Raw genomic sequence first — 11,382 nt, 5'->3', positions numbered from 1 at the left:
CCTGCCTCTGCCTCCCGAGTGCTGGGATTAAAGGTGTGTGCCACCACGCCTGGCTAATACCTTATCTTTTAAAAAAATAAAAGATTTTATATTTAGAAGCAGCAATAGCTTAAATTTTAATTTAATTTATATGAGTGTTTAGCTTGCATGTATATATGTGTAACGTGTTCATGCTTTGGGCCCATGGAGGCTAAATCCCCTGGGACTAGAATTACAGCCAGTCATGAGCCATGGGACTTAAACCTGGGTACTCTGGAAGAGCAGCCAATGCTTTTAACCACTGAGCCATCTCTCCAGCCCCAACAATCACTTTCAAACCGATTTAAGCCCTTCCCAAGTAACTATGGAGCCGCTGACTGGAGTCTAGCTTGTCTGGAAGCAACTGTGCAAAATTCACATGCCATTCACAAGTGGAGCTGTCTGAGACGGGGACACACCTTCACAGACGGCGTCCTACCACACTCAGTGTGAAACTGATGGTGGCGAGGGGCCCAACAAAGCTGAGGACAGAGGAAATGCTGTGGTACGGGGGAGAGAAAGCCAAAGGAAAATGAAGCTGGTGGCAGGGTCAACACAATTAGCGTTTGGGATTTTGTTGGGAATGACTTTCTCTCTCTCTCTGTTTTTTGGTTTTTTGAGTCAGGGTTTCTCTGTGTAGCCCTGGCTGTCCTGGAACTCACTCTGTAGACCAGGCTGGCCTCAAACTCAGAAATCCGCCTGCCCCTGGAATGACTTTCTCAAGGGGGAAAAAACACCCGAGGATTCTAACTCACGTCTTAGCTCAAGAGGCTGGCCAGAAGCAGCTTTCAAAGGCTGACGAGCACGCCCTTGCCTGCCTCAGTAGCTTACAGGGGCACAGGCTTATAAGACTCAGTTAGTGTGAATGGTGTGGCTTGAAACACGTCGCTGCCCTGAGTGGTGGAGTATCACAGCTCCCTCACAGGCTGCATGTGCTGCGTGGGGGCTTTCGTGACTTGTAAGTGGCAGTGGCAGTGTAGCAGCTCTCCTGGCCTGCCTTGTATTTCAGAGGTGGTGCATCTGGGCTAAAAAGTGACTTGGCCACTCCCTACTTGTGCATTTAGCTGGGAGCTGGCGCCACCCTTGCCCAGAGCACTCTGCCTTCTGAGCCTGTGAGCTTTGCCTCCACAGAAAAGCATGTGGTAGAGGCATTAGCTGTACAGGGCAGGGAGGAGAGAGCCCACCAGCTGGGGACTGAGAGCTCTAGCTAGCAGCAGGGTCCATTAGTCCTGTGCTGGAGACCAGGGGTGGGTGGAGAGCAGCAGGCTACAAGGAGACCAGCCTGAGCCACGGCTTCGCTTCTGGTGACACACAGAGCTACACTCAGGCAGAGCAGCAGAGCCCTGCCACCAGGCTCCTGAGATTGGGTAGGAGGTTTGTCTACAGAGGAACAGCTCAGGGCTCAGGTACATCTGCAGTGCCCTGATCATCCCAAGTTGGCAGTGTCCCCGTGCCAGAATGGGCATGCCCACTGGCTGAAACCTGCTATGGCCGAGGTCCCGGACTCCCCACCCGCCTCTACCTTGACCACAATGCCGGAGGGCACATGTTTGAGTACCACACAGTTGCTGGTCTTGTTGGTGGCCTGGCCCCCTGGGCCATGTCCCTTCACGAACTGTTCTTCGAGCTCACTCTCATTCAGGGGGAGCAGGGCAGGGTAGTCCTTCCTGCCTGCCACCTGGACTGCGCTGGCAGCCGTTCCTGGGAAGAGCAGTGCTGGCTTCTCCTGACGCCTGAGCCCCCACTTCCCAGAGCATATCCTGATCAGTGGTGAAGGGAGGCGGAGCAGAGCCCAGGTGCTTGCGGAAGACATGGCTTGGTGTGGCAGGACCTGAGCAGAGAAAGAAGTGAGACTGTTTTCCTTTGCTCTCAAGACGACACCCTGGTTTCAAACACAGGTTTTGTTGTTGTTGTTTTCGAGACAGGGTTTCTCTGTATAGCCCTGGCTGTCCAGGAACTCCCTTTGTAGACCAGTCTGGCCTCGAACTCAGAAATCCGCCTGCCTCTGCCTCCCAAGTGCTGGGACCCTCTACATTTTAATCAAGGAGTATAGGAAGTAATGGTGTCCTATGATCAGTAGTGCTGGGATTAAAGGCGTGCGCCACCACGCCCAGCTCCAAACACAGGTTTTTATATAATCTCAGGGGTAGTCCTTCATGCCCAGGGCCCACAGCACCAGGTATTCCCAAGGACAGAACAGGCCCGGCTCTGCTCAGCTTCCAGGATCACATGAGAACTGGGCACATTCAGGGTGGCATGGCCATAGACTACACAGTTTCTTTTAAAACACCAAAAATACTTTCAGCGCACCGAGAGGTGCTAGCTCCGCAGGAAAGAGGTGTTGAGTGTGTCGCTTAGAGGAGTGGGGCATGTGGTCTGATAAAGACATAAAGGGAAGCATTAAGACCCCAGTCAAGGACAATATTTAAATGTGAAACTTGTGTTTGTACAAGGATGTTAGTGTGAGTCTGCTTTACAGCAGAGTTAAAGCCTGATACAGGAAACTTCGCCATCCATCAGTTTCCCAACTGCTGCGTTGTGACACTGGCAGTTTCCCGGGTTTGAATGGGAACATCTGTTCCCTGGGATGCACTGCCAATAATGGGATCCAACTGGCCTTGTTACCGAGTCAAGCAGTTTCTACCAAGGCGCCTGTTAGGCTGAAACACAACTCATGTATGAATGGTGTCAAGATGAAGGAGCTGGCCCTGTGTGCTAGCCAGAGAAGATGTTTAGGACCATAGAGAGGCGGAGCTGCACCCTGCATGTGCCACCCATTCTTAACAAGTTACACCCCCAGGTACAGGAAGTCTTTGTTTTTAAACAATGAGAGACTTAAATAACCACCAGAGGTTATAAGACCCTGTCTAAAAGTCTAAAAGGTTTAACTAATGATTAAAGACACGGCACAACTAGCTAGGACTACACAGAGCAATACTGTGTTGAAAAACGCAAAACAAACCCAGCCAAACCAAAAATATAGAGCATTAGGTTGAGATCACTTAGCTGACAAATGGATTGGACAGGGGATAGTAACGACCCGGACATGGTCAATCGTAAAGGTCTTTGAGGTTCTCAAGGGGTCAGAGGTACGTACAATGGTTGTCCCTGTGAAAGGGTGAGTCACAAGCCAGGCCCAAAGCATCAACTGGAAAACCCACTCAGCTCACAAAGGAAGAAGATCAGAGAAAAACAATTCTGGGGAGAGCCTCTGCCAATGACTTCTGGGGCTCCGGCTACATCTCAGTCAAGTGTTCAGCAGCCAGGCAATCAGAAACACAGCTTCCTTGCAGACCAGGCCTCTCCTGAGGTGCATGGAGGCGCCAAGCATGGTTGCCACTTTCATACTGTGCCCAAGGCTCTCGACAGCAGCAGAAACCTGGTGACATAGGTTCCTGGCATTGGTCTGCTATATAGGGAAGGGCTAGGTTCTAAGAGGACTAGGGCTCCAGGACAGAAGTACCCGGTTCTACTACAATGCTTTCAGCTTACTTTATTACCCCTAACCCACTGTCATCCACTGACTGCTGATAACTGCCCTGGTGAGTACTGAGGAGAACCTTGAAGACAATGTTAGCCACAGGCTCTTTCTGGTGCGTTCTCATTTTGTCTGTTTTTTTACGTCTGCCTGTCTTGCTTGCCTATCTGTCAACAGGGTGTCTGTTAGAGCTCTGGCTGTCCCGTAACTTACTCTGTACAACAGACTGGCCTCAAACTCCTAGAGGTCAGTCTGCTTCCACTCCTGAGTGCTGGCATTAAAGGCGTATGCCACCACACCTGGCAATTTTCTAAATTTTCCATATTTAGTGTTTTGCCATCCTGTATTTATGTATGTATGTGCATTATATGCATGCAAGAGGGTGTTGGATCCCTTGATACTGGAGTGAGACAATTGTGAGCCACCATATGTGTGTTGGGAACTGACCCCAGGTCTTCTGTAAGAGCAGAAAATGCTCTTAACAATTGAGTCTGCCGGGCGTGGTGGTACACACCTTTAATCCCAGCACTTGGGAGGCAGAGGCAGGGGCAGGCGGATTTCTGAGTTCGAGGCCAGCCTGGTCTACAGAGTGAGTTCCAGGACAGTCAGAGCTACACAGAGAACCCCTGTCTCGAAAAACCAAACCAACCCAACCCAACCCAACCCAATTGAGCCATCTCTCTAGGAGACAGAATGTGAGGCTGGGCTTCACTCTCATCATCCTGTGTCCACCTCCTGAGTTAGTTCTGGGATTCTTGGTGTGTACCATCATGCCTTGCTCTCCCACCTTACTTCCTTGATGCCCCCCTCCCTTTTCCCTTCTCCCTTTATTTTGAGGCAGGTTTTCTTTTCTTTTCGTTTTTTTTTTTTTTTTTTTTTTTTTTTTTTTTTTTTTTTTTTCTTTTTTGGTTTTCCGAGACAGGGTTTCTCTGTATAGCCCTGGCTGAGGCAGGTTTTCATTACGCAGCCCTGGCTGGCCCGGAACTCTTACGTAGACCTAGGATTAAAGGTGTAAGGCACAGTGCCCCACTTTCCTGAAGCTTTCAGTGCAAGCTTCTGAGTAGGCAGAGGAGTTGGCCCTGGGAATCTCTGGAACCCTCTTTTCTCTATGGGGACTGGACAGGCTGGATTGTGACACAGTCTTCTCGGGCCTCATGCTACGGATGGACTGTGACACAGTCTTCTCGGGCCCTATGCTACAGATGGACTGTGACACAGTCTTCTCGGGCCCTATGCTACGGATGGACTGTGACACAGTCTTCTCGAGCCTCATGCTACAGATGGACTGTGACACAGTCTTCTCGTGCCCTATGCTACGGATGGACTGTGACACAGTCTTCTCGAGCCTGCTGCCGCCCCTTTTCAACCCTGTGACTGACAGGATGGTCTAAGCCCATGGCTTCTTTTTGTCCAGCCCATAGCGACGGGCGGGTGGGTTTTAAGACAATGGTGTAAGGTGTTCCCCTGGAGGGCGTATTATCAAAATCCAGAGCGATGAAAAGGCACGCTTTAAGGTGCACACCTTTAATCCCAGCACACAGGAGTCAGAAGCAGGTTCATCTCTGAGCTCGAGGCCAGTCTGTTCTACAGAGGGAGTGCTAGGACACCTGAGGCTACAGAAAGAAACCTTGTCTTGAAAAACAAAAAACCCAACCCTCTCACAAACAGCAACTGTTTCTGCAGGGGAGGAGGCTGGAGAGATGGTTCAGTGTTAACAGTGCATGTTGCTCTTGTAAAGGACCTGAGTTCAGTTCCCAGCACCCACACTGGGCTGCTCCTGGGAATTCCAGTTCCAGGAAATCTGGTGGGCTCTTCTGTCCTCTGATGGCACTGCACACACACGCGTACACGCGCGCACGCGCACGCACAAACACACACACACACACACACACACACACACACACACAAAGCAAGCAAGCAAACAGGCAAACATAATTGGTTATTACCAAGTGTGATGACCTGAGTTTGGCCTGGGACCCTTAATAGGAACCGACTACTGAAAAGTTGTCCTCTGATCTTCACACACATAAGCACTGTGGTGGAACACACACACACACACACACACACACACACACACACAGAGGATGTGAAGTATATTAGAATTACCCTTATGAAAACCTAAGTGATAAATAAGCTGTGGTGGCCCCGTGCCTGTAATCCTAGACTTTGGGAGTAGAGGCAGGAAGTTCTGGAGTTTAAGGCCAGCCCGGGAGTCATAATATTCTGCTTCAGAACCACATCAAAGACAAGCAAGATGGCTCAGTGGATAAAGAAGCTTGCCACCAAAAATAATGGCCTGAGTTCAATCCCAGCAACTCACAAGATGGAAGAGAATCGGCGCCTAAAACTTGTCCTCTGACCTCCAGATATGTGTTATGGCATGACAAAATAATAAACTGGAAGCAAAACAAAAACAACCGCAAATACACAAAGACGAAAACGCGACGAACCCAGACACTACAATCAGTGACATGTCCCAAACGGCCCTTTTCTGATTTCTGCTTTCGGCGTACAGAACAAAATTCCTTTGTGTAGTAGAAAGCTTTAAGTCTAGGGGCTGACCATGGAATATGAGCCCAGGGTCTCTCTGGGTTTCTCTTCCGCTGGTTAGTGAACTAACCAAGCAGAGGACAGCAGTGATATAGAGTGCTGTGACAAAGACAGGAAGCAAGTCTGGGACAGGCCAGACTCCAGACAAAGACAGCAGGGAGAGTGCTTTCATCAGCAGCTGTCACCGCCACTGGCTCAGTCTCTGCCCTTCTGTCCTGGTTCAGGGCTGACAGACACCCTGGAAGCTCTCCCACCCAACCGAGTTCAAGAAGGTCCCCAGTGTTCAGTGACTGGCTGCTTTGTTCAATGGTGAGTTTCAGCAGCCAATCAGACAATGCTAGACACTTCTCATCTCCTGGCGCTTTGGATCTACTCCAGTGACTGCTAAAAATGACAAACACACCCATGGCTCTGCTTCCCCACAGCCCAGAGAATACAGACTGGATTTCAGGTTTTGTGATATCACATCGCAACCCGAAGTCTTTGGGGACAATAAAAGCAGCTCAAATTATAGCTCAAACACAAAAGAAAAATGACAAAAGGACAAAAAGAAGCGCTAAGGGGAGACCAGCAGCCGGCAGCTCTGTTCTGATTCCTTCCTGGGAGTGTGGGCTTAAATTTAGGGCTGGCTCTGTACCTGGCCTTCCCTGGCTCTCCTTTCCTTTGATCACGGCTTCAGCTATTTATGAGCTGGTGAAGTTTGGGTTGATAAGTCTCTCACCATCCAAGTCCCAGCTCAGTCAGCTGTAGCGAGAATAGGTCTACTTAGACCTTCCAAAAGAGAACATGAATTTGGTGAAAATTTTCAAGATCTACTAAGCATCAAGTATAGGCCGCAGGGGGCACAAATAGTTTGCACACCAAAGAAGGCTCCTGTCAGGATTTGGGACTTGCAATCTATTTATGCCTCTTATCCCCAATTCTGGCTCACAAACACTCCTCCTTCCTTCAGCTTCCTAAATAAACCCAAACCTGGGAGGATGCAGCTGATGGGATGGCCCCCTCAACTCTGCAGCAAGGCCTAGGACAGAACAATCCCAGGCTCAAGTGCGACAGAAGAGGCCGTGCTGTGCCTTCAACAGCCTTAATCCTGTGGATGGGGGTAGAGGGTCATTCTTACATCTCTGAGAAACAGACTTGGCTGGGTGCCTGGGTATGGTGGCATAGGCCTCTAATCCCAGCCCACAGGAGGCCGAGGCAGGTGGATCCAAGTTCAAGGCCAACCTGGTCTAAAGAGTGAGTTCCAGATGGTCAGGCCTACAAAACCCGGTCTCAACACCCCCCGTCCCCCAAGTTGGCTTGGAGCTTGCTTAGTAGTAAGGCAGCGTGCTTACTTCTTTAGCCTAGCATTGCAATAAGTAAGAGGCAGAGGATTATAGCCAACAACAGGACTAGTGATATGGCTCAGCAGGTAAAGGAGCTTGCCGCCAAGTCTGAAAACCTGTGTTCAATTCTGGAACCCACATGATAGAAAGAAGCGATTCTTATGAGCTGGGTTCTCTTTCTCCCTTTCTCTTTCCACACACGTACACACTCATGTAACTAAAACAACCCATCAAGGATATCGTTGTTTATCTGAAGACAAGGTGGTCCTGAATTTTGCACTTCCTGTGTTGGACTCTTGAGTGCTGGGATTATTGCCACCACACCTACATCCAGCAAGGTAATTTGAGTTTAATTCCATCTTAGGAAAGCCCATGGGTGGGTTTCAATCTCTAGAGCAGCTGCTTATTTGGACATTTACTCCTTCGGTGTCCCTTTAGAAAGGTTAGGGACTGAGTATAGTTCTCCCCAACCACCACCTTCATGGTGTGCCAGCCTTGCAGAAACTTCATTAAAACTTAACAGCGAGAACTCACGGTGAGAACTCCATAGGGCCCTAGAGGAGAGGTGCTCTCAGCAGAGTGCCCATTCCTCAGTGAGCACATGGCACACTTGGGAGTCTGATTAAATCTGATCTTGCACCTTGGGCAGGCAGGGAACGAGACTCTGCGTTCCTGAATCTCTGTCTCCTGTTATTATTCTTGAGACAGAGCTGCACTATTTTAAGTCCCAGTTAGCCAGGAAACTCAGGATGTAGCCTAGGCTGGCCTTGAACTCAAAGAATTCTACCTGCCTCTGCCTCCTCGGTGCTGGTATTTAAAGATGGATACCACCATGCCTGGCAGACTTTGTTTTCTCTAACTAGCTCCCAGGTAAGGCTGCTACCATTAGTTCAAGGACCACACCTGGAGCAGGATATTGCCTTCAACCCGACAGTGAGGATGGCAAGACCGTTGACGAGAGGCTTGGGATCATGATGGCAAAGATGGAGAAGAGACGGAGGAGGAGATACAGGAGATGGGAAGGAAAGGAGGTTCTCTAAAAGAAAGAATGGACTGAATAAAGATTTGAGCTATTGAAGGTGACATGGCAGCAAGGACACTGAGAATCTGCATCATCTGAAGAAAGAATGCCAAACAGTGCCTGTTCTGGAACAGGGCTCCAGCAGAAAGAAGTATTCTGTTAGGCACATGTGAGACTCTTCAGGTCGTCATAGAGGGGTTGTGGCGTGGGCTCAGGGAGCAATGTTTGCCCAGCATGCATGAGGCTCTAGGGTCTATCTCCGGCAGAGCGTAAACCAGGCATGGTGGAACATGCTCGTAATAACTACACTAGAGAGGTGGAGGCCAGCCTGGGACACACGCTCCTGCTTTGATCGGGGGATCGGTGGCAAAGGAGACCGCTCCGGGCCTGGTCTGAACTTTCTAGGCTAGCTGCTACCTAGGTCAAGAGACGAGACGACTAATGAAATACATAAAGGGCCCAGTAGCTAGCTCACACACCACCACCATCCTAGTCCTCTTTTTATAGTAGAACATTTCAATGCACCGAGAATTCCACCTGTCCTATTTGTGGCATCTCACAGGAAGCTTCTAATTTATCAACCACGCTCTGAGATCGCAATGAGAACATTAAGAAAGCAGAACTCACAGCACACCCCTTTATCTTTAAACTCTTAGAGCCTGTGTAACATTAATGGTGTTGAATATGTCTAGTAACCAGATGCCTTCACAAAACCCTTCATAGTACAGCACTTGAGCTGCCTCTGGCAATACAAACCTGTCATTTCAGCACCTTGGAGATAGAAGCAGGAGAATTTCAAGTTTGAGGTTAGCCTGTGTGCTACACAGACCCAACTCCTTAAAACAAAAAAGCCAAACCAAAAATGATAATATCAAGAAAATAAGGAAGTGTGGATTCTCTTAAGTTTGCTTACTGTGACGATCATTAGTGTTTTGTGTTTAAAGCCAGGGAATCCTATAGCTTCAGGCTCACTGCAGAGCCTCAGATGATCTGGAAGTTCTGCCAGTCCTGAGTGGGGGACAGGCCAGCTGTTCTCAACAGTTTTGTCCGAGTCGGAGTCTCACTATGGAGCCCTGGCTGGCCTCAACTGGGTAGAGATCACCTGCCTCTGTAGCTTGACTGCTGGGATTAATTTTAAAGGTGTGTACCACCATGCCTGACTTTTTCTTTTCCCACCAGGTTGGCCTTGATCCGTCTGCCTCCCGCACTTGGACTAAAGGCATGCGCCACCACACCCTGGCTGTGCTTGACTTTCTTTAAAAACTAAATTTATCTTTTCCCCAGCATGTTTCATAACACCTCCAACCTGCTCTTCCCTTATAGTTCTTTTTTTTTTTCTTTTTGTTTTTCCGAGACAGGGTTTCTCTGTATAGCTCTGGCTGTCCTGGAACTCACTCTGTAGACCAGGCTGGCCTCGAACTCAGAAATCCGCCTGCCTCTGCCTCCCGAGTGCTGGGATTACAGGCGAGCGCGGCCACGCCCGGCTGGCTTTCTCTTCTTGAGTCTCCCTCTCCTTATTACTGCCTCCCGAGTGCTGGGATTACAGGCAAGCGCGGCCACGCCCGGCTAACTTTCTCTTCTTGAGTCTCCCTCTCCTTATTACTGCGGAGAGGCTATACCGCAGAAGTCTACACTTTCTTCTCCTTTTCCATTTCCCTTTGTGGGTGTGTGAACACGCGCACATATAGGACCAAGGTCTATGCCGGGACCCTCCACCATTGCTCTCCACCTTAGTTACTGAGTCAGGATCTCAATCAGACCCAGAGCTCTCTGATATGGTTACCCTCTCTGGGCAGCTTGGGACTCCTGCCTTCCTGCCTCTGTCTTCCCAAGGTGGGATCACAAGCTGGTCACCAAGCTCACTGGGTATTTTAAGGGAGTTCTGGGGAATCCAAACTCTGGTCCTCACACTTGAGCGGCACAAGCCACTCCAGGACAGCTTCCTGCGTAACCTAGGCTAGCCTTAATCCCCCGATCCTGTTGCTCCAGCATCTCAAATTATGGGATTACAGGCCTGTGCTACCATGAAGGATGAGTGTGAACTCTGCAATACTCATGCGCAGAGCTGTGATTGACATTTTTTTTTTAGATTTATTTATTTATTATATGTAAGTACACTGTAGCTGTCTTCAGATACACCAGAAGAGGGCGTCAGATCTCATTATGGATGGTTGTGAGCCACCATGTGGTTGCTGGGATTTGAACTCAGGACCTTTGGAAGAGCAGTCAATGCTTACCCGCTGAGCCATCTCACCAGCCCGTGATTGATTTTTTTAGCCATGGTCACACCTTTTTATGTCTCAAAGGAAGATCATACTATGCAGGGTGAGGACACAGCCAAGTGTGTCACCACAAACATAAAGGTTTTAGTATGTGTTAGATGGTATCACACTAGCAGCTAAACTGCACAACTGAGGAGTCTTTGACTCACACAGCACTTCAGCTGTGGTCTGATGGCATAAACCCAGCCTGCAAAGCAACTACTTCCTGGGCTCTGAAAGCTGAAAGAGAAAAGGCATCTAGACGCGTGACCTGTAGATCATTTTGCTTGGTTTGGTCCAACTTAAGAAGTACCTGGAAGCCACGAAATGCCAGAGAGGTGCTCTCTGCTCAGATCATAATTCTGGCCTAGGAAGCCAGGTGCCAAGGAGATCATTATGATGCCAAAATTACAGCTGCTCTTCCCAGCAGGCTCACTGAGGGGTCTGGATCAAACCAAGCTCTGGTTACACAGAACTAGCTTTAGGAAGTAGAGCAGAAAACTCATACAAAGCAGAAAGTTCAAATCCAGGGTTAGAAATGTAGCTTCACAGTGGAGTCACTGCTTAGCGGTGGGCTTTCAGCACCACAGAATGAAACAAAACCCCAATAAAAATCTGGTTATTTTCCATGTGCAAACGCTCCTCCTCGCTCCAAGTGCTTGGAGAGACACACATACAGCCGATCTCCTTAAATTTCAGGTAAAGTGAGGCCAGACAACGCAGCTCAGG

General features: G+C 49.2%; 1 protein-coding gene across 3 annotated transcripts in view; it reads right to left on the bottom strand.

The window, feature by feature from the left end:
- C23H12orf65 (chromosome 23 C12orf65 homolog) overlaps window positions 1-11,382 on the bottom strand; it is a 14,552-nt gene that overhangs the window by 1,547 nt on the left and 1,623 nt on the right. For 2 of the 3 annotated variants that reach the window (XM_021187228.2, XM_029533733.1), the window contains exon 2: window positions 1,541-1,849. In XM_021187228.2, the coding sequence (XP_021042887.1) occupies window positions 1,541-1,831 (291 nt within the window). In that variant the 5' untranslated portion in view covers window positions 1,832-1,849. The remainder of the gene's footprint in view (window positions 1-1,540; window positions 1,850-11,382) is intronic. The other variant, XM_029533734.1, reaches the window with a different exon arrangement.

Source organism: Mus pahari, chromosome 23 (assembly GCF_900095145.1).
Source record: "Mus pahari chromosome 23, PAHARI_EIJ_v1.1, whole genome shotgun sequence".
Classification (NCBI taxonomy): Eukaryota; Metazoa; Chordata; class Mammalia; order Rodentia; family Muridae; genus Mus; species Mus pahari.
The sequence above is the reverse complement of the archived record's forward strand: the minus strand, read 5'-3'. Positions and strand labels throughout refer to the sequence as shown.